Genomic DNA, 21,990 nt, shown 5'->3' on the forward strand with positions numbered 1-21,990 from the left:
AGAAGTAAAGCATTCAACTATACAAGTCCAAAAGTATTATGTCCAAAGCAAGAACAAAACAAAACACATTGCAAATTTTCTTAACCAATGTTTTTTTTTTCTTTTTTGTATAATTTGTACTTTGTATAAAACAATGATGGACTCTTAAGAAATAAGGTCAAACATTTGTCATTATTAACTGTACTCCTTATCGCCTTTTATCCTTCTCTGTAACGCCAACCCTCCCCTTCTCCCTTCCTTACATGTTTTTTCCTAGAGTCAATCGTCTTACATGTTATGAAAACTCTAAGGGGCCGTTTGGTTGGGGTTAATAACCAAAAAGGGAAAGGGAATGAACATTTGTTGCTATTTGTTTGTCACATTTTTCATTCCCTTTACCCATTTTAATTTGAGTTTACCCCAAAATCATTCCACATTGATTCCCCACCCCCTAGCCTTTTCCATTCCCTTTCCTATGCCACCATACCCACTACCTTACCCAGTTACCCCTACCGCCCTGCCCCTCTCCTCGCCGGAACCCGTCGCACCTGCCCCTTCCCTCGCTGGAACCTGTCGCACCTCCCCTTCCCCTGAAAACCTACCCCGCCCACGCAAACCATCGAAACCCTAGCTATCTCTTTATCATTGCAAATCGATCCAAAATCAGAGAGAATAAAAAGCAGATTATCAACCCAAACCCAGAAATTAAAATGATAGAGAGAGAATTACGATGGGGCCATGAACAGAATCACCGACGATGAAGTCCTAAACATCGGATTTAGACCAAGAGGGGTAAAGGCTTATCGCGCTTTACAAATCTAGCCGCTAGGATGGATTTGCGTGGGCGGGGAAAGGGTTTCCGGGGAGGGGAGGAGAGGGGCTGCGAGGGGTGGGGGAGGTGCAATGACAGGCGGCGAGTCCCGATGAGATGGTGGCTGGCGGGAAAGAGAGGTTGTGTGGTGGTGATGGTGATTCCCTTTGTTTTTTTAAAACAAACGATGTACTACATGGAAAGGGTTTCATTCTATTCTCTTTCAATCTCTTTGTTGATTACATTCCGTTTACCCCGTGCAAACCAAACGACCCCTAACAGTTGAGCTAGTTGACCACCAAGTTACAATTTATTCGCTAAATACTCCAAATGATTCTACATGACAATCAGAATTCAATTTCTCAGCTCAGACAAAAACACTAATAGAACCAATTGATTGAGGGAGGGTAAGGAGTTCGAGACTAAAAGTGTAACAGACTCAACCTCATTGATTCACTTGGTAAACTTATTACTTCAACATACATACATGAGAAGAAAAAAAAAAGGGAAAAAAATAAAATCAAATTTCAGAAAAATCTTTGGTGATATTTGCAGGCATTAGGCAAGGACAACAAAAACCTGACACCAATGGAGAAATCAGCATAAGTTTACCCAAATCTTCTGCATCTTAAATGATCGCTTCCTCATTGATATCACGATTTATCTATCCAATTTCATCAACCGGCTCCAGGATAGCAGCAATCCTCATTTTAATTAGGAGCCCTTTTCAAACTAAAAAGGGTGGTCATGTCTGCTATTTGCACCACACACCAACTGCCACCTTTATTTATATGCCTTTGTTAGAGTAGCTTTTACAGCTTGTGATATACCATAAGTTGGAGTAGGGTGTCCCTAATTAAAGCAAAAAATCAATATTTGTGAGAAATGCTAAACAGAAGAGTAAGAACAGCAAGACTTGCAACAGGTAGAATACCTGATTATTCAACAGCTCCATAAGTGTGTCATAGTCTCCCATCTTAAGTTGCCACCCATACCTTTTTGCTGTGAATAAATAATAGAGAAACATAGTTGTTATCTACTAATTACAAGATTTGTCTAGTTAAAAATATAATAATGTATGGTTAGTAATAGTTTACTTCATAAACATCTTTCCAACGAAAGATCGCCCAAGATTATACCCTATAAACTTTTATCTAGTATCAAACCCATATCTGAAAATCAAACCACAAGTTCAAAACATGTTTACAATAATAACGGCACAATATCATAAACAACTAACAATAACAGCACAATATCATAAACAACTAACAATAACAACAGCCATAGCAGCAATGATAGCAATAACAATAGGTGATATTAAAGTAACAGCAGCAGCGAAATCAATAATAGTAGCAGTGACAAGTATAACAAGTGTAAATTAGTTAAATATTACCCTTACTTAGAGATCATAAGCCCCTATATACAAGCTGGCAAGTACACAATATCATGTCACAAAATACAAAAAAGAAAATCGTTACGTATTCACTAATGCTGCATTTATGTTTTATCCTTTCTGATTTGGGCATTAGACGGCAGTGGCTCTGTATCAGAAGTTTAAAGAACAATTACTCCTTATAACTAAAAATTTGCTCCATTCCTAGTACATTTAAAATTTTAAATACCCATGGGTCGAAATTTCATTTATTTATTTTTTAAATAATCATATGGTATTTATTATTTAGAGGCAGTCAATCTCTCTGTATATGAGGTTCAATTGCTTGCAGATGACTATATATTATCCTGATCCTGGTGTTGTATGCTATAACTTATAATTAAGTGTCATTTCATTATACAATGGTGGATATATTACTACAGCTGTGTGTCTGGAGCATTAATACCTGAGAGAAGAGGAAGACTGTCACAATACAACTTCCAGCTGGTAAGGTAGCTACTGGTGATACACAAGTCTAGTTTCACTCTGACCCAACAACTTGAATACTGTCTCAAGTACAAACCTGTATCTGTGACTATCACACCTCCTATCCCTATCTCTCACAGGATATCTACCGCGATAATCCTGTTGAACAGTAACAGAAACAACTGAGTAAGAAAAGGAATAATCAAAGTTCAATTTGAAACAGATGAATCAGATGAGGAATGATACTTGAACCTTTTAATGTTCCTCAATATCTACATCATATCTTCTTCCTTTTCTTCCTCCTCGTCAAAATCATCTTCAGGGCACTTCTGGGTTCACCACCATTCTCAAGATTCCATCTGTTCATCAGGAACTGATGAATTAGGTACTATCCTATACAAACTAAAAGACCTCTGAGAATAGAACAGGACATGTGCAACAAAAAGTGCAAATATTTAGAAACTGATACATAAAAAATAAATAAATAAAAATTGCAATTTTCTGACAAGGAATAAAAACGCACTTAATTTAAACACAAAATGATTATCAATGATAATTAGATACATAATAATTTCATAAACTCTGGGATAATAAATATAGAATAATTCAAGTTTAAACACTCCTACATGTTTATAAGTTGCAGCAAGTACATTGTATTTTACCAAGCACTTTACAAATTCTGACAAGAAATTCAACTAACTTACACAACTAAATCTGCCAGACAATAATAATTGCTAGCCTATATCATCTGTTAATCAGCTCAATCACCTCAATGTACCTTCTCAAAATTTAAATCTCTATATGTTTATAGTATCTTCATCAAAAGCCCGTGCCTAATCACTAAGAAGAACCAAGCAAGGCTTGGCTAGTGGAAAGATTAAACCAAATCAAGGTGACCTATCTCCAAAAAGTACTTTATATGACTATTATAGATTTTAGTCAATTCTTAGTTTTCTACTCACCCCCTCCCAGCTTCTCCTTGTATTACTCTCTTAATTTCAAGAGCATGACTTACAGAGACTATTAGCCCCAAAAGCTTAACAGGTTATCACACAGAAATGTAAATGGTATAAATTTTTCAGAATAATTAACAAAACTGAAAAAAAAAAAATCCACCAAACATGTTGATCTAAAGACCCATCCTTTGTTCTGTAATAGATCAATCTGGAGGGGTAGTATAGGTATTCTAGTTTATATTAGTTTATTAGGGTTAAGAGTCCTTAGTATAAATAGGTAGAGAGGAGTAGAATGAAGGTAGGCAGAAATTGATTAGGGAAACCTAGAGAGAGTCATGGCCTAAACCCATTTTGGAGAGTTGTGAGCTAAACTCACTTTTGAAGATTGATAGCCTTATCCTATTATCCTATGTTTTGTAACCTTTCAACCATTATCAATCAAACTCCAACCTTTAATCTTTATTTACTCGCATTATTAAATCAGATTTTAATCCTAGAAAGTCAGTCCATTACATGTTCCACCTACAATGAATGATAACAGAACAGCTCCCCTCAAAGATATAATTTAGCTACTAAGTACTCTGAAGAAGTACGTAATTGCCTCATAGGAAGGTTGGAAATAACATATATTGAGGCAGGCCCATCATACTTTAAAAGCTGAGACCACCACCACATAAGTCTCACTTCACAAACAATATGACAACCCAATATTTATGCCAAAAAAACGAAAATTAATTTGTATGTAATCCATCAGCATATAACCTCTCCTAATCAAACCCATATTTAATTACCTTCAACTAAATAAATTGAGTCAAACTGTTAATACAAGTAACCACACAAACTCTCTACCTGATGAGTGCTAAGTGTAAGTTTCTACATTAGTTTTAGGTTGTTTTTAGCTTGTTTTGTAGCTTTAAACTCCAATGACCATTGCTCTTGCTTTCTTGAGTAGTTAGTCGAAGCGAATGCATGTTTATTCGATTCCTTACTCAACTTTGATAATTTTTCCCCTTGTTCTTTCATTGCTCTTGGTTTTGTTGTGTAGGTTCTTGGAGTCTCGTTCAAGTTGATGACAGATAGAGAACTCAAGGGTGGTGAACCAAAGGAGCATGGAAGAAGAATAAAAAAATAAGAAACCAAGTGCTATGGCATGGACAGGAGGTGTGGATTTGTAATAAGTTGTTGTACTTTCTTCTGATTACAATCGGGGGAATAATGAAAGATTAAATTGTTTGATTCTCAAATTAGTTTAGGCAGAAGAAAATTTTATGATAGTCTTTTCTCTCAAGGAGAGTCAACAAGTACTATTTCACGGTATCAAGTCACAATTTGTGACACTTGTTGCATATATTAGCCTTGACAATCTACTCTTACCAGACCTTTTCACCTCTAGCCCATGCTTAAAGTTTTTTTTTAACTCCTTCACAAGTTTTGCTTTTAAGACCCTTCTATTGACTGCTTCCTAGTTTTTATGACAGCAAACAAAGGTAAATTGTTTACCAATTCTAAAGTACAATTGAGGCCAATTTGATTTAAGCAAGCAAGAAATGAAATCTGAGAAGTTCAGCACTGGCCCTTAATCATATTAAGAATCTTAATGGAAGTTGCGATTAGATGTAAGTACTCACCTGGTAGCAGTAGAGCTATCATCTAGTTGAAACAGATTGGCTGCCATGTAGCTACCTTTAAGTACCAACACAAGAATGATCAGGTTTGTATTAGTTGTGACACCCTTTTTTTATCAAGTCATCCCTCAGCATTGCAGCCTTCTCAATATCTCCGGATAAATGGCAGCCAGAGATCAAGAAATTATAAGCTATTGAATCAGGACATATGCTCTCACTCAGCATAGAATCCCATATCCTAAAAGCTTCCTGCATATTACCACCTCTACAGTACTCATACATTATAGTAGAATAGCTCACACAATCAGGTTTGATACCATTTTCAATCATCTCTCCAATAAGATCAAATGCCTCCAGAATCCTACCAAGTTTGCAAAAACCATGTATCAGAATATTATATGTTACTGTGTTGGCCAAAAACCCTTTAATCATCAACTTATGAAGCTGTACAGCATAGTCTACATTTCCAATGCTTGTGTAGTAGCTAAGAAAGCATCCATAAGTAACCTGATTTGGATATGTGTCATGGGTGAGCATTGTGTTGTAGATGAGATATGCTTTGTTTACGTTTCCCAGACTACATAGGCCATTGATAAGGGCAGTGTAGGTAACAACATTTGGCTCACATCCTTCACTGAGCATAATATCCAAAAGTTGAAATGCCTTCTTAAGATTCCCTGCCTTGGTGTAGGCATTAACCATATTTGTATAAATGACATTATCGGGTTTCAATCCTTTGCAATTCATCTCCTGTAAGATCAGCAATAGCCTCTCCCGATTGTTCTGTTTCATTGTAGCATCAATAAGTATTGCGTAACAGACAAGGTCCATTTTGATTTGTCTCTCTATCATCTCACCATAAACACACAGTACATCCTGTACTCTCCCTGCCTTATTATACCCTTGCAAAAGGGCACTGAAACACATTCCATTTAATTCAAAATATTCCTTGTGAAGATCATCCACAAGCTTTTTTGCATCAAACAACCTTCCAACTGAGCAGAGCCCGGATATCAAGGACCTGTAGGTGTACGTGTCTGGAACAAGACCCTTTCCCAACATTTCTCTCAGCAAGTGAAAAGCTTTAGATATATCACCTTCCTTGCAATAGCCATCAATCAGAATATTATAGGTTACCTCATTGCAGTAAATACCTCCCTCAACCATTTCCTTAAAATAATGGTTTGCATCATCCAACCTCCTTGCACGGCAAAGACCATGAATTAATGCTGTATATGTGTAAGTACTTGGTGCAATGCCCTTCCCAGTCATCTCATGATAGAGCCTAAATGCTTTATTAAGTTTTCCAACACTGCAATACGCACTAATGAAGGATGTATAAGTTACCACAGTTGGTGTTAATCCCTTACATATCATTTCTTTGAAAAGAACCTCACCAGTGTTCAACTTCCCAAACTTACAATGCCCGTGAATCAAGGAATTGTATACATAGTCTGTGATTTTTACTTTCATCTCTGACATTTTCGCAAGTAAGCTAAGTCCATCGTCAAGCCTTCCTTGCTTGCAAAACAAGTCAATCATGGCCAAATAAGTAACTTCATTTGCGATTAATCCCCTCCGCTCCATGCTCATAAATAGCGACTCTGCTTGTTTTAATTTTCCGTCCTTCCGTAGAGAATTGATTAGAGCAGTGTAAACAACCACATTGGGCACAACTTTATGCCTCGCCAATTCATCAACCAAACTAAATGCATCCATAACCTCCCTTTTCTTCCTAAGCCCTTCAACAAGAGTAGAAACCACACCCTCACTCGGAACCAACCCAAGTTGCAACATTTCTTTCGTCATTTCCAACGCCTTCAAATACTCTTCAGCTTGACATAACCCAAGCACCAATGTGCAATAAGTGATAACATCAGCACTCAACCCCTTATGACCCAACGAGCTCTTAATATCAACACCTTCTAGAGCCCTCTGATTTTTACACAACCCACGTATCAGCACATTATAAGTTACAACACTCAACTCACAGCCACTCTCTTCCATCATATGGACAACTTCTAGAGCTCTATCTACCTTTCTGCACTCACACAAACAGCGAATCACCGCCGTACATACATAGACATCAGGACGCATATTACGAAAACCACTGAAAATTTGGTCATACAATTCAAGAACTAAACTAAATCTCCGAATTCCAATCAAGGCATGAAATAAAGTACTGAGAGTCCTAACCTCAGGTACAATGTCATTCTCAAGCATCAGCTTAAGAAAAACAACTCCATCAATTTGCCTCCTGCATTGCACGTAATTCTGGATCAACAAGTCAAAACCCAGCAACGACAAAAACCCGTAATCCTTAAAAACCGCAAGAAATACATGGAAAATATTTGGGGGTTGATGATTATGGTGATGAATTAGGGTTTGCACAAGAGATGAAGCAGGCCAAAAAAGATTGGACTGAACAAGGGCATGAACAAGGATAGAGAAAGACGCCATTGAATGAGAGAAATTGTAATGGAGACCTAAGAAATTAAAGAAACGAAGAGCTAACCTTGGATTATCTAGGGTTTGAAGCAACACCTTATCAACATGGCGAGGTTGAAGCTTGAGATTTAGATTAGAAATGGCGTATTTCCACGAACTCTGAGGCTTATTTCTAAGAATTAATGTTAGGTCTCTCACTGTTGTTGATTCTTCAGGAGCTTCATTTCTGCCATTGTTGAGAGTGGTACAAAGTTTGCCTAAATTTTGGAAGGTAGAGAGTTGTCGACATTGCAATGTTTTAGCAATCATTGTTGGGGACGGATGGTTGAAGAGTGCAGAGGGGATGAAAATATGAATGTTGAGTTTGGGTGACGATGCAATAGCCAATACTTGTAGGCTTGTAGCAGCGTTGCCCGGCTACTAAGGATGGCAATACTAAATTGATATCCGCTAACCCGCTTCACCCGTTTTAATTAAATGGATGAAAATCCAATTTAAATAGATGAGAAGCGGATGATGGATCGGATCGGACATGGATGATACTTACTTCACCCGTTAACCATCCACCCATCCGTTTAACTTATAAATAAATTTTTTTATTTATAAATTAATAATAATAAAAATAAAATATAGAAGAAAATTACTTATTTTTGTGTTGCAAGTTAATTTTTCCAAAGAATTTGTTGTTATTGTTTTCTTTTATATTATTAAAAATAAAAAGTTATTGTATAAATAACTGAAAGTTAGAGTTTATGTCTTTTTTCACTTTAATTACGCATCTGTCAGTCATCCGCTCCACCCATTTCATCCGCGGATGATGGACGGATGGATATGGATGATGGGTGAAGCGGGTGACGGATGTAAATGGAGCAATTGGAATAATGGATGGATGCGGATGAAGCTCCACCCGATCCAAATCTAATCCACTGCCATCTCTACCGGCTACTCACTTAAGGCTTGTTCTCAGCTTAAGTTCAGTTCAGTTTAGCTCCAAGCAGTCAGTTCAATTCAGTTTAAAGCCTTATTTTCTTATCTCATAAATAATTCATTTTAGCTCTATTCAGTTCAGTTCAATAAATCAGAATAGGCCCTTAGCTCTATTGTTTTCATCTTACTAGGGGGAGTACAGAAAATATGGTGAAATGCTCTAGTCAAACGAGAGGGTCCAATTAGTAGCAAGTGGGGGCTATATTGTATTTTCGCTACTTTAATTGGGGGGCCAACTGGTAAGTAAAACGGGGGTCGTTATGCTAACTATACCCAGGGCTGAAATCTTCATGAAAATTTCATATCCCGCACAAGTTGAGAATTTTTTTTGTCTGAAAATTTTCTATTTTCGATAAATCAATTAAGAGAGAGAAAGTTCGAGCTTGAGAGAGAAAGTTCTGGTTCAAGAAAGTTCAAGCTAGGGAGAGAAAGTGATGGTTGAGAGAGAAAGAGTGAGCATTGAACTCTTCTTGTTTAAGGTATATCTCAATTGAAATTCTGAATTTATCTTTCATGTAATTGTGTGGAAATTATTGATTAGTTGTATTTTTTAGGTGGTAATTTTAATTGATTAATTCTTAATTTAGATGAATTGTTTGATTAATTCTTAATTTAGATGAATTTGAATAATTTATGTTTTTTTTTATTACTTGCTTTTGTAATTGACTAAAATTGCTCAATGTGAATTTTTAATTGTGGTGGTTTGAATTGAAGACCATTGGTACAATTTAGGGTTTGTGAATTGGTGGTTTGACTGATTTGGGCATGAATTTACGGTTTTAGTTGAAGAGCTTTAGCTCAATTTACTTCAATTTAGCGTCGATGAAGCTGTATATGATGTACAAGGAAAATTAGCTCAATTTAGTCCAATTTAGGGTTTTAGTTGAAGATCATTAGCTCAATTTAGTTGAATTTAGGGTTTTAGTTGAAGATCATTAGCTCATTAGTTCAGTTTAGGGTTTTTGTGTTTGTCGTTTAATTGACATGTAGGATTTGAATAATTATGGATCGTTGTTTGGGGCTCGCAGTTCAATTAGTGATACTAATTATAATTATCAATTGAAACTTCTGGGTGATCGGTGATACTAATCTTGTTTAATTGGCAAGTAAGAGTACTTAATATCAATTGTGATTGTAGATCATTGGCTACTTTTTAATGTGTATAAAGAACGTGGTTAAGACTCAAGATATTCATGAGATGTGTGCATGCATGTACTTTAGCAAAGTAGTGGAAAGCATGTACGTTGTCTTATTAAAATTAAAGTTGCTACGGTCGGTTGCACCGGAGAATACTGATCAGGTTTGGAAAGTGTATGTAGACGGGAGCTCTACTATGAACGGTTGTGGTGCAGGCGTTATTTGTCAGTCTCCTAAGGGGCACAAGTATGAGTATGCACAACGGTTCAAGTTCAAGGCCTTAAATAATGTGGCAGAGTATGAAGCCCTGCTAGCCGGAATTCGTATGTGTAAGGCGGTAAGGGCAACAAAATTTGACGCCTGCTCTGATTCACATTTGGTCGTTAGCTAATACCATGGTGACTATGAAGCAACCCATCCGTCTATGATAAAATACCTTCAAGTGGTCAAAACTAAAGCTAGGACACTTGAAGAATTTCACCTAAGTCAAGTGCCAAGGTCTGAAAATAATAAGGCGGATGCCATGTCCAAATTGGCATCATCCGCCTCCTGTGATGTGCCTCAGTCGGTTTTCTAGGAAGTAATGGAAAAACGAAGTATTGTTGAAGAAGAGCCCATTGGAGTACTTGTCCAAAGCTCTACCTTGATGGATGGCAGTCGGCCATACTAGCTAGACGGCACGCTGCCTGATTTTGCCCAGGAAGTGGTCGTAATTAAGAAGCGTGCTGCAAACTTCGAGATGCGAAATGGAGAAGTCTTCAAGACAAGTTTTTTAAAGCCTCTATTGAAGTGCGTCACCCCAGAAAAGGGGCATCAAGTTCCCGAGGAATTGCACGCGGGGTACCGCGTCTCCCATATAGGCGGCAGATCACTCGTAGTTAGGGTATCAACCTTTCACGTCGAGGTGTAAGGCAAATTCGAGATTGGTTATGTGTATTCGAGTCTCGTGATGGACGTATGGTGTACTTTGAAAAGGCTAGGCTTAGAAATCAAGAAAGGGAAAGAGAAAAGGAATAAGCTTTAGCTTAAAGATAGAAGAGAGAACAAAGAAGATGATTATGGATGATTCCAAATGGGGGAAATTGACCCTATTTATAGAGAAAAATCAACCGTAAACGATAAGAAAAGAGTCAGAATTTGACTCAGAAGCACCATCGCGGCGCAACAGAGTTATCGTGACGTGATGGCTCTATCGCATGGCGACATGCCTATCAGCGCGATAGTAGCTGTACAATAGAAATTCCGTGTGGAGTCCTTCTTCCAATGGAATTGGGCTACTTATAGTCCGTACTTATCTTTTATTAAACCGGATTCAATCTTTTTAAAATGCTTATTTTATCCCAAATAGAATTCTTTATCTTTTTAAAACAAATCATAATTATAATTACTAATCCTAATCCCTTTAGAACTTAAAATAACCTTCTAGATAATTCTAGAAGACTATGATAAATCCTAATGACTTTAGGAATACAATTAAAACTAATGAACCCTCCACATGATCATTGGGCCGCCCATAAAACACATTTAGACCCAGTTTAGTAATTTGGCCATAAATTCTTCGTTATAACTCGAAATTGGGCTTATAATATATCGTCGGAAAGCCCTTTTCAAGCCCTATCCCTACACAGATTTGGACCCATATTATGGACCAAAATAAACTAGATTGGACGTTTTTCATAAATAGGATACCAAATGAATGATTTTCGAAAACAGAAATGAACATTTTATTAAAACATTTTAGAAAACAGAAGAAATCACAAGACTCTTCAACGTTTCACCTCGTTCGATATTCAATGACGTTAGGGTATCTGTAGACACCCAAATGTGTCTCCCCAAAACCAAACCCAGTGATGAATACCTTTCACGTCATTTAATTATCGAACAAAGCGAAAGTGTGAAAAGTCTAGTGATGAGGATGTTTTTATTAAAATATCTCTTCTTTCTGTTTTTGGAAATATTTCTTTTCTCACCCTATTTTATAAAAACGTGCATTCCAGTTTAGTTTGGTCCATGATAAGGGTCCAATAATGGTGTAGTTGGACGAGGCTTGAAAAGACCTTTCCAACGATATATTATAAGCCCAATTCCGATAAATAATGAGGAGGTTATGGCCAAAATACGAAACCGGGCCCAAACCGGATTTTACCTACGACCCAATGATCATGTGGAGGGTCCGAAGGTTTAATCCTATTCCTAAACTAATTAGGATTAATTAGAAGCTTCCATAAGTTTCTAAAAGATCTTAATTATCCTTTTTTGAAAAGATAAAATCAAAGAGTTTGAAATTGAATAAAAACTTTCCTTTTTTAAAACTTTCCTTTTTTAAGTCCTAATTCTATTCGAATTTAAAGATATTCAAAGACAGTCAGATATTATTTTCGTGCCTCATAATCTTTATATAAGTCTTATATGATTGGATAGATCTTGAAATTATCTTTCCAATGATATATTATAATATTAATTCCGAGCGATAATGAAAAAGATATGAATGGAATACGAAACTCTATCCAAAACTGACACCCTTTCGCTATTTCGGCCATATAATTTTATCTAACAAAATATTTTAATCTAATTCCAATTGGGATGGAAATTAGACTTCAAGAGCTTTCCAACGACATATTATATGACTTATTTGGACTTTTGGATCAAAAGAAATGATAAAAACAAAATTCGCAAAAACTGCTGACCGACGAGTTTTATTTCGATTTGAATTCGGATTCTTTTCTTATTCTTCGACTCTCTTTTTTCCTATAAATAGAGTTCATATCTCCCCTTTTTTGAAGCATCTACAATCAACAATCTTCTCTCTAAAGCTAGAAGCTTTCTCTCTCTCTATTCTTTTTCTAAACCTTCCATCTTACAAAATTCCACATAAGCACTAGACACACCTAGCCAAATTCGAAGTTGCCTTCGCCCTAGACGTGAAAGGTTATAATTTATGAGGGTTTGGTCACAAATCTCTATTTGAATTATTTAATTTAATTGTTTGTTTTTATTACTTTTCCTTGAAGTTACTAACGTGTGTATTTTGTTAGTAGAAAGAGATACGAGGCATCCAAGTAAGTACTTTAATAGTTTAATTGATCTTATGATATAGAAATCATGTTAAGATTGTTATTTTGGTTCCTAGTATCATGTTAGGATGCTTTGCTTAATATGATATTCAGGGTGATTTGCTTATATCAATTATGATTTCTAGGATGCTTCCTACTTTATTTCCTAATATCATGTTAGTATCATGTTAGGGCTAAAGCTTTGATTTTTATTGTTTAGTGACGTGCTAGGGTTTGTTATTAATCTTGTTAGTATCATGCCTAGGATCTTGCTATTAATATTATGCTTTAACATGATTATTTTTATAATTATGATGATCATTATTATGTTGCTTGATGTTTATTTATTGTTATTGCTTGATCACGCCTTTTATGCATGTTTAAAGGGAATTTGTACTTGTAATCACGCTTAATAAGATAATTAATAATCTTGTTTAGGGCTAATATGATTATAATTCAAGTGATCGTCAATAATAGTTTTGCTTATGCATTAATATTCAACCAACATAGATAAGCAGGTTTATGGTAAACCTATTGATTGCATGTTAGTCAGAAAGCGCACATGAATACGAGTAGAATGAAGTAGAGGCCTATTATTAGGGCGAGTTCTTTCTCTTTTTGATTGGATTCGTACCTTCATCCCCGAACACCAGTCTTGGTTCCGGACCTATTGGAGTTGACGATCTCATGGATCGTTAAGGGGTGTAACGTTCACTCTGTGAACGGTTTACAAGTTCCTAAAACTTGTTGGCGACTCTTTTGCTCTAGTTTCCTTCCCTTTGGACGCCACCACGCTTAAGTATATGATCACAATGGGGTTCAACTTTGGGGTAATGCTTGAAATATTCCCTACAGTTTTTGGCAACTCCACTGGGGAGGATTTCTATTTTAATTCCTAAAATTTATTTTGGCAATGATTTAGAATGAGTGGATGAGACTCGAAAAGTTCTAAGTATTTCATGTGCGTAATTTTGATTAACATTATTTTCATATGCATAAAAAAGGTTCTCATTGGAAAGACCATCCGTAATGAGTCAAAAACATAGTATTTTTTACACGTAGGAAATTTTAGGAATATCTTTCATAATTAGAACCGAAATAATGCTGCGAAAAACAGGAAAATTTTATGAACACAGAAGGCTGCTGAGGCATGTAGGAACTGGCGTCTAGAAAACAGAGCCTGTCGCCGAAGATATGGCTCTGTCGCCGAGGGACAATTCTGTCGCCAGTCGACAGGACTATGTCGCGGCGACAGTCTCTGTTGGCTGGCACTGCGTTCTTCCAATACCGAGCCAGAAATATGAGTTCTAATTTCGACCAGTTCTAGCACAGTTGGCTCGATTCTACTTCCTGATTGAGTTTTTCTCACTTTTCTGAAACCCATATGTGTTCTACATATGGATATAACCCTTTGGGAATTCATGCTCCATCTACCCGATTGAACGCTCAGAGCAACAAAGGGTACATCCGAGAATCTTGAATTCACCAAACCGTGGAAGCGAGTTTAACTAACGGGGTCCCATCCACACGCGCCAACCCTTCCAAAGGTAGGCTTCCACGCGGTGCATTCAGAATCATAACCATGGACCCTCTTTGACTAACCCATATCCTGAACTTTAGAGAACTAGAGCCATGGTTAGGTTGCAAACTCATTGCATCATATTGTGACTACTTAACTACTTGTGCATTATTTGTTGTGCATACTCTATGTGTTTTTCCTAACCGTTTGTTTGACTTGTGATTAAGTCTAAATAAACTAACCAAGGACTAAAGGACTTTTCTTAATTAATTGATTAATTAATTTGAGCTAATAAATATGTCTAAAATCGAGTCATAGTTCCTTTGAGTCAACCCGGATATTTTATTCCCGTATACTGCACAAATGTCAACTTGTTTTGGTTATATCCGGAGTTCTAAGAAGAGTTACGAGTCGTACAGCCTATGGATCTGTAGCCCCGAGTTTTATATTTCATTTGGCGTTGATTTCGTCCCAATCAGAGTCACAGATCAAAAGTTATGACTAAAATACTACAACCTGTCCAGTTTAATGCATACGTGAAGTCTTAGCTTAGTCTTTGCTTGAGTCTAGTCACATAGTCTAGCCACATGGTCATGACACGAGTCTTAACATGTCACCTACACACACTAATCGTAGTACACACTTTGTGTATATGTCACCATGACCATGTCTTAGGTTCATGCATGAGTCGTCCTTTTCGTCATTTGAGTTAGGGGTCCGTCCTATTCCAGAAATTTCTATAGCTTTCCACAGTCTTTCACATCACTTCTTCATACATTAAATATCTTACACTTTTCTTCTTTCACACTTTTTACATTCATGCACCACTTTCATCTTACATGCTTCCTTCATACATCATTCACCTCATTACACTCTTTTCCCATTCATGCATGTTGAGTCGAGTTTGAGTCATGTGATTGACAAACAAAAAAAAATGAGGGTAATGATGAAACAAATGCACAAGGCAAGCTTCTCACCAAGATTTCATGATTTCTTCTTCTTTTTTCAAACCCTTCCCCAACAAGTCTAGCATAGGTACCCTTCATTCTCCTTAGATTTATTTTTTAGAGTTTGATTTCTACCCTTCACTTTTAAATAAAATGAGCATTTATTTTCTTGCATATGATCATGGCATTGCATTCAAAAAAAAAAAAAAAAAAAAAAACCCATGTCGAACTAAGCATAAGGTATACCAATGATTTGAGGCACCCTTTGTACCCTATCATATCATCTTCACCTTTTCAAATATACAATCCTTTTTTTGATAAACCACTTTAAGCCTCGTCTAACGATAGACCTTTCTTTCTTCGACCCACATCTACCTAACCTTGGGATGGGATGGTGTGTGACTTATGCAATTCAAAGAACAAAAGCTTGAGTGATTCAAAAGATTAAAATAGCAAAATAGAAATAATAAAGTGTACAAAAGGGCAAGTGTTCCAATGTCTTTGACATGAACACGTCTTTGATATGAACACGTCTTGGATTGCGTCTCTTATCGAGTGCTCGGTACCGTGTTTGAGAAACATGAATGCCAAGTGAGTGATAGACCGCATGATCGGGATCGCCCACACTTATAGAAAAGATTCAAATATGAAAAATGCAAAAACAAAAAAGAGAGCAAAAAGAAAAAAAAAAAAGAAAGAGCTCAATAGTGAGAAACCTCAAGCATAATAATACAAAGATTCAAAAGCAAGGTTGCACACCTTGGGGGCTTATCTAGTGTCTTGAGCCTTTATACCTTTCTTCTTCAACCTTTAGCCAAACCACGTTACAACCCTTCAAAAGACCTTTTTGAGGTATACACACTTGTGCAAGGTTCGGCTAGAGCTACGTTTGGCCCGATTCTAAACGGATACGTAGGCAACCTCACATCGAGGCGCGGCCGTAAAAAAAATGCATTCCTATTTACATTCATAAATGATCATATCAAGGGATCCCCTATGCTCATCCCTATCAACTTAAAGCTAGACTTGGGGGCTTGATCCCTACATTGTCAGCTTACCCAGCCTAAGAGTCACCACCATTTGACTCTTTTCAATATATTTTTTCACACATAGCCTTTGCAGCCTAGCTTTAGTGTCACTTTCACACACTGCACAGATACATGACCAAATAGTCCTTCCCTTAGGAACCCTTTGTCATGAAATCTTAACACAACATTGAAGCATACTTTTTCATAACAAAATCACTCATCACTCATCATTGCATCACAAAGTATGAAGTGCTTAGCCTCCGTGCCTAAGTTACCCAAATACTTTCATCATTGAGTTAACAATTGAGATAGCCTAGGAAGAGTTAATCCTTGCACCTTGAGAGATAGTATCAAACAACGTTTGACTAAGCACATTCAACATGCACCATCAAAAACTTCTTCCTTTTTGCGTCTTTCTTTTTCTGGAGAAAGTCGGTACCCTCCACAAAAATGACGAAAATCTTTGTTTTTCTGCATTTCGAGTCATGTACATATCGAGCTTCATGAGTCAACACTATGCACACACGAGTCACACGAAGTGAGTCAGCATTAAGTCAAGTTTATACCTTGAGTCATGTCAAGTCAATGAGTCAAGCAACACTAAGTCTTAGGTCAACCCTAAAGAAAGATAAGCAAAGTCCTATAGTCCAAAATATAAATGCAGGTACATTTCAGTGAGCAAGAACATACTTGGATTTTTTTCGAAAAACCGCGAATGAAAACCTGACTCCAACGTCAGACGACAAGGCTGTCGCCTGGCGACAAAATCTATCACCTGACGACAGAGAGAGGACGCGGCGACAGCGGTTTCCAGCGTGCGCCGGAGCAGCAATGATATACATGACCCCATATTGGATTATGCGGACCTCATACAACAATTTCGGGTTCCTTGGTACGCCAGTTAGCCCCTATAAGCAAATTGACATGATTAGTAGTCGGCTCGATTACAATCGCAGTAAGTGATTGACCTGACGACGATCGTCTCACTTAGCTTAAGCGCCTAAGCATTGGCTCATTACAAGCACCAAGGCATCGGTTCAAAAGCAAGCACTTATAAGACAATTTTTCCAAGATTGGATTGTCATACACATAGTTCCCTATGGCAAAATTTCCCAAAGGATTTTCGTAGGTCTCTACTCATCATAAATTTCGACAAAGGTTCCTCAACGTGGATTGTTATTCATTTCAGTAAGTGGCAAATTTTCCCGAAGTGGATTGTCGGTCGACTCTTTTTTGCAAATGTTCCAAGACGCGGATTGTCAATGGTGGCAATATTTTCCTAAAAGGATTGTTGCATAGCGTTGGAAAATTTCCAAGGTGGATTGCTTTCAAGAGTTATATTCCAAGATGTGGATTGTCGATCGTAGCAAAGTTCTTATGACAGATTGTTATGAAGCATTGGCAACTTTTCCCAAAATTAGATTTTGGCAAATTTTCCGAGATACGGATTGTCGCTTCATCGTAGCAACATTTCCAAGGATGGATTGTTACGTGGCATTGACAAATTTCCCTAAATTGGATTGTCATACATCATACAAGAGTCGTGTTGACAACTATTCCCAAAGAAAAGAGGATTGTCATCACCCAAAGCATCAACAGCAAAATTCAAGCAGCATTAAGGATCTACAGGCGTTGATCTTCGGTAATTTTCTTCGGAATATTATCGCAACAATTAAGGATGGCTTCAGGCGAAGCAATCTTCGATCATGTTCCCTGGCTTGCGAAAGATGGTCACAAGGCGGTAGAAGATCGTTTCAAGCGAAGCAATCTTCGATAGTGTTCTCTGGCTTGTAGAAGATTATCATAGCAGAAATTGGAGGCAGTTACAGGCGTAGCAGTCTTCAGGCGGTATCGCCTAGCTTGTGGAAGATTGTCAAAGCTCTTTGTTCAGAGACGTGTGGACATATCAAAGCTCTTTTGCTCAGAGACGCGTGTGCATATCATTTCAAAGCTCTTTGTTCAGAGACGCGTGGACATATCAAAGCTCTTTTGCTCAGAGACGCATGGGCATCCTATCAAAGCTCTTTTGCTCAGAGACGCGTGGGCATCCTATTAAAGCTCTTTTGTTTAGAGACAAGTGAACATCCCTCTAAAAGCTCCATTGTTCAGAGACGGGTGAACATTCCTAAAAAAGAAGCTCTTTTGTTCATAAACGAGTGAACATCAACGACGACGAAGCACGACCACAACATCAACAACTGCAAGATGGAATTCCCTAGCTTGTGGAAGGTTGTCACAACAACAATGCAACAACAAAAATCGGTTACTCCAGAGACGTGTGCTCGACGGTGCAAGATACACGTTTCTTAACTCTTTTATCTGTTTTAACTAACACTAGTTTGCTGGTATCGACATTACAAGAATGATTTAGGATCGCAGAACGTTCTCAATCATTCTCCGTCCCTATCGCTACTTTGACTTTTGTTTTCGAGACATAAGTTTCTCCAAACTCAGTCAAAGTGGGGGCTTCTGTAGACACCCAAATATATCTCCCCAAAACGAAACCCAGTGATGAATACCTTTCATGTCATTTGATAATCGAACAAAGAGAAAGTGTGAAAAGTCTAGTGATGAGGATGTTTTTATTAAAATATATCTTCTTTCTGTTTTTGAAAATATTTCTTTTCTCACCCTATTTTATGAAAACGTGCATTCTAGTTTAGTTTTGTCCATGATAAGGGTCCAATAATGGTGTAGTTAGATTGGGCTTGAAAATACCTTCCCAACGATATATTATAAGCCCAATTCCGATGAATAATGAGGAGGTTATGGCCAAAATACTAAACCGGGCCCAAATCGGATTTTACCTACGACCCAATGATCATGTGGAGGGTCCGAAGGTTTAATCCTATTCCTAAACTAATTAGGATTAATTAGAAGCTTCCATAAGTTTCTAAAAGATCTTAATTATCCTTTTTTGAAAAGATAAAATCAAAGAGTTTGAAATTGAAAAAAACTTTCCTTTTTTAAAACTTTCCTTTTTTAAGTCCTAATTCTATTCGAATTTAAAGATATTCAAAGACAGTTAGATATTATTTTCGTGACTCATAATCTTTATACAAGTCTTATATGGTTGGATATATCTTGAAATTATCTTTCCAATGATATATTATAATATTAATTCCGAGTTATAACGAAAAAGATATGAATGGAATACGAAACTCTATCCAAAACTGACACCCTTTCGCTATTTCGGTCATATCTTATTATCTACAAAATATTTTAATCTAATTCAAATTGGGTTGGAAATTAGACTTCAAGAGCTTTCCAACGACATATTATATGACTTATTTGGACTTCTGGATCAAAAGATATGATAAAAACAAAATTCCATCTAAAATAGAGGTCATATCTCCCCTTTTTTGAAGCATCTAAAATCAACAATCTTCTCTCTAAAGCTAGAAGATTTCTCTCTCTCTCTATTCTTGTGCTAAACCTTCCATCTTACAAAATTCCTCATACATTAGCACTAGACACACCTAGCCAAATTCGAAATTGCCTTCGCCCTAGACGTGAAAGGTTATAATTTCAGAGGGTTTGGTCCCAAATCTCTATTTGAATTATTTAATTCAATTTTTTGATTTTATTACTTTTCCTTAAAGTTACTAACGTGTGTATTTTGTTATTAGAAAGAGATACGAGGCATCCAAGTAAGTACTTTAATTGTTTAATTGATCTTATGATATAGAAATCATGTTAAGATTGTTATTTTGGTTCCTAGAATCATGTTAGGATGCTTTGCTTAGTATGATATTTAGGGTGATTTGCTTATATCAATTATGATTTCTAGGATGCTTCCTATTTTCTTTCCTAATATCATGTTAGTATCATGTTAGGGCTAAAGCTTTGATTTTTATTGTTTAGTGACATGCTAGGGTTTATTATTAATCTTATTAGTATCATGCCTAGAATCTTGCTATTAATATTATGCTTTAACATGATTATTTTTATAATTATGATGATCATTATTATGTTGCTTGATGTTTATTTATTGTTATTGCTTGATCACGCCTTTTATGCATGTTTAAAGAGAATTTGTACTTGTAATCACGCTTAATAAGATAATTATAATCTTGTTTAGGACTAATATGATTATAATTCAAGTGATCGTCAATAATAGTTTTGCTTGTGCATTAATATTCAACCAACATAGATAAACAGGTTTATGGTAAACCTATTGATTACATGTTAGTCAGAAAGCGCACATGAATACGAGTAGAATGAAGTAGAGGCCTATTATTAGGGCGAGTTCTTTCTCTTTTAGATTGGATTCGTACCTTCATCCCCAAACACCAGTCTTGGTTCTAGACCTTGGAGTTGACGATCTCATGGATCGTTAAGGGGTGTAACCTTCACCCTGTGAACGGTTTACAAGTTCCTAAAACTTGTTGGCGACTCTTTTGCTCTAGCTTCCTTGCATTTGGACGCCACCATGCTTAAGTGTATGATCACAGTGGGGTTCAAGTTTGGGGTAATGCTTGAAATATTCCCTACAGTATCCCAAATTATTATAACCTATTTGGTATAAAATCCAAGCAAAGCACCATTAAGAAGTCTACTGAAAAATATATTGAGAATTTTGTTCCCTTAAAGTCAATAACAAGAAAGTTGTTCAATGGAAAGTTTGTTGTTGAACGTTAATGATTATATATTGTAGGCTAGCCGAGGAATGCGAGGTTGGCTAGGATTGCTTCGTGGGCCTGCGCACCTCAGCACCTAAAGCCGAGCTGCCCAGCAAGGCCAGTAACCATGCCGAGCTTACAATGCTGCTACTGTTGCTCAGCTGCGGTAGGCGCATGGGACTGTTGCCTTGTGCAACTCGGCAAACTAGAGATGACAAGCTTCAATTTGCTAAAAACTTGAGCGAATTTCGTTGAGAAACTAAAGAGAGGGAGCCAAGAGTAATTTCGAGCGGAAATGAGCGAAAATGAAGTACAACGGCGAAATGAGGAAGAAAAGGGGTTTTATTCTAAAATCCCGATTCCATCGCTCCGCGATAAGCCTGGCGTGTCGCGATGGCACTCGGCCGTAGGGGATAGCCTCCATTCCTCGACGATGCACTTCCTTAGGCCCCATATTGGTTTATATGGACTTTATGTAGAATAATTGGGTTCCTTTGTATGCCAGTTAACCCCTATATGAAAATTGACATTATTAGTAGTTGGCCCGATTACAATCGCAATAAGTGATCGACCTGATGATGATCGTCTGACTTAGCTTAAGCGCCTAACATTGGCTCGTTACAAGCACTAAGATATTGGTTCATGAAAAAATCACGGCAAAGCAACAACACAGCAGACATTCAAGCAAAGCTTAGGCAATCTGAGGATCGTTACAAGCAGAATGATCTTCGACGACGTTTCCTAAAATGTGGAGAGTTGTCACAAACAACTGAAGATGACTACAACCAGAGTTACCTTCGACAATGTTCCCTAGCTTGTGAAGAATTGTCACGAAAACGGGAGATAGATACAAGCGGAGCTATCTCAGACTATGTTCCCTGGCTTGCGGAAGATGGTCACAAAACATCAGAAGATCGCTACAAGAGGAATAATCTTTGATGGTGTTCTCTAGCTTACGGAGGACTGTCAGAGTAAAAAAATTGAAGACAGCTACAAGCGGAGCGGTCTTCGGTGATATTC

At 37.2% G+C, this 21,990-nt stretch overlaps 1 protein-coding gene across 2 annotated transcripts; it reads right to left on the minus strand.

Annotated features, from left to right (window-relative positions):
* Positions 1–1,133: 1,133 nt before the first annotated feature.
* LOC145563902 (uncharacterized) lies at positions 1,134–8,025 on the minus strand. Of its 2 annotated transcripts, XM_081624297.1 has the most exons (6): positions 7,745–8,025; positions 5,233–7,486; positions 2,901–3,007; positions 2,629–2,807; positions 1,725–1,792; positions 1,134–1,642 (listed from the first exon to the last, which is right to left on the minus strand). In XM_081624297.1, the coding sequence occupies exons 1-2, from the start codon at positions 7,984–7,986 to the stop codon at positions 5,323–5,325; spliced, it is 2,406 nt and encodes an 801-aa protein (XP_081480423.1). In that variant the 5' UTR covers positions 7,987–8,025; the 3' UTR covers positions 1,134–1,642; positions 1,725–1,792; positions 2,629–2,807; positions 2,901–3,007; positions 5,233–5,322. The 2 variants fall into 2 exon arrangements, with proteins under 2 accessions (XP_081480423.1, XP_081480422.1); XM_081624296.1 differs by having other exon boundaries at positions 5,233–8,025.
* Positions 8,026–21,990: the final 13,965 nt, after the last annotated feature.

Source organism: Chenopodium album, chromosome 10 (assembly GCF_948465745.1).
Source record: "Chenopodium album chromosome 10, dcCheAlbu1.1, whole genome shotgun sequence".
Classification (NCBI taxonomy): Eukaryota; Viridiplantae; Streptophyta; class Magnoliopsida; order Caryophyllales; family Amaranthaceae; genus Chenopodium; species Chenopodium album.

Coding starts and splice junctions, on each gene's coding strand:
- LOC145563902 (XM_081624296.1), bottom strand. CDS start 7,986: ATGATTGCTAAAACATTGCAATGTCGACAACTCTCTACCTTCCAAAAT.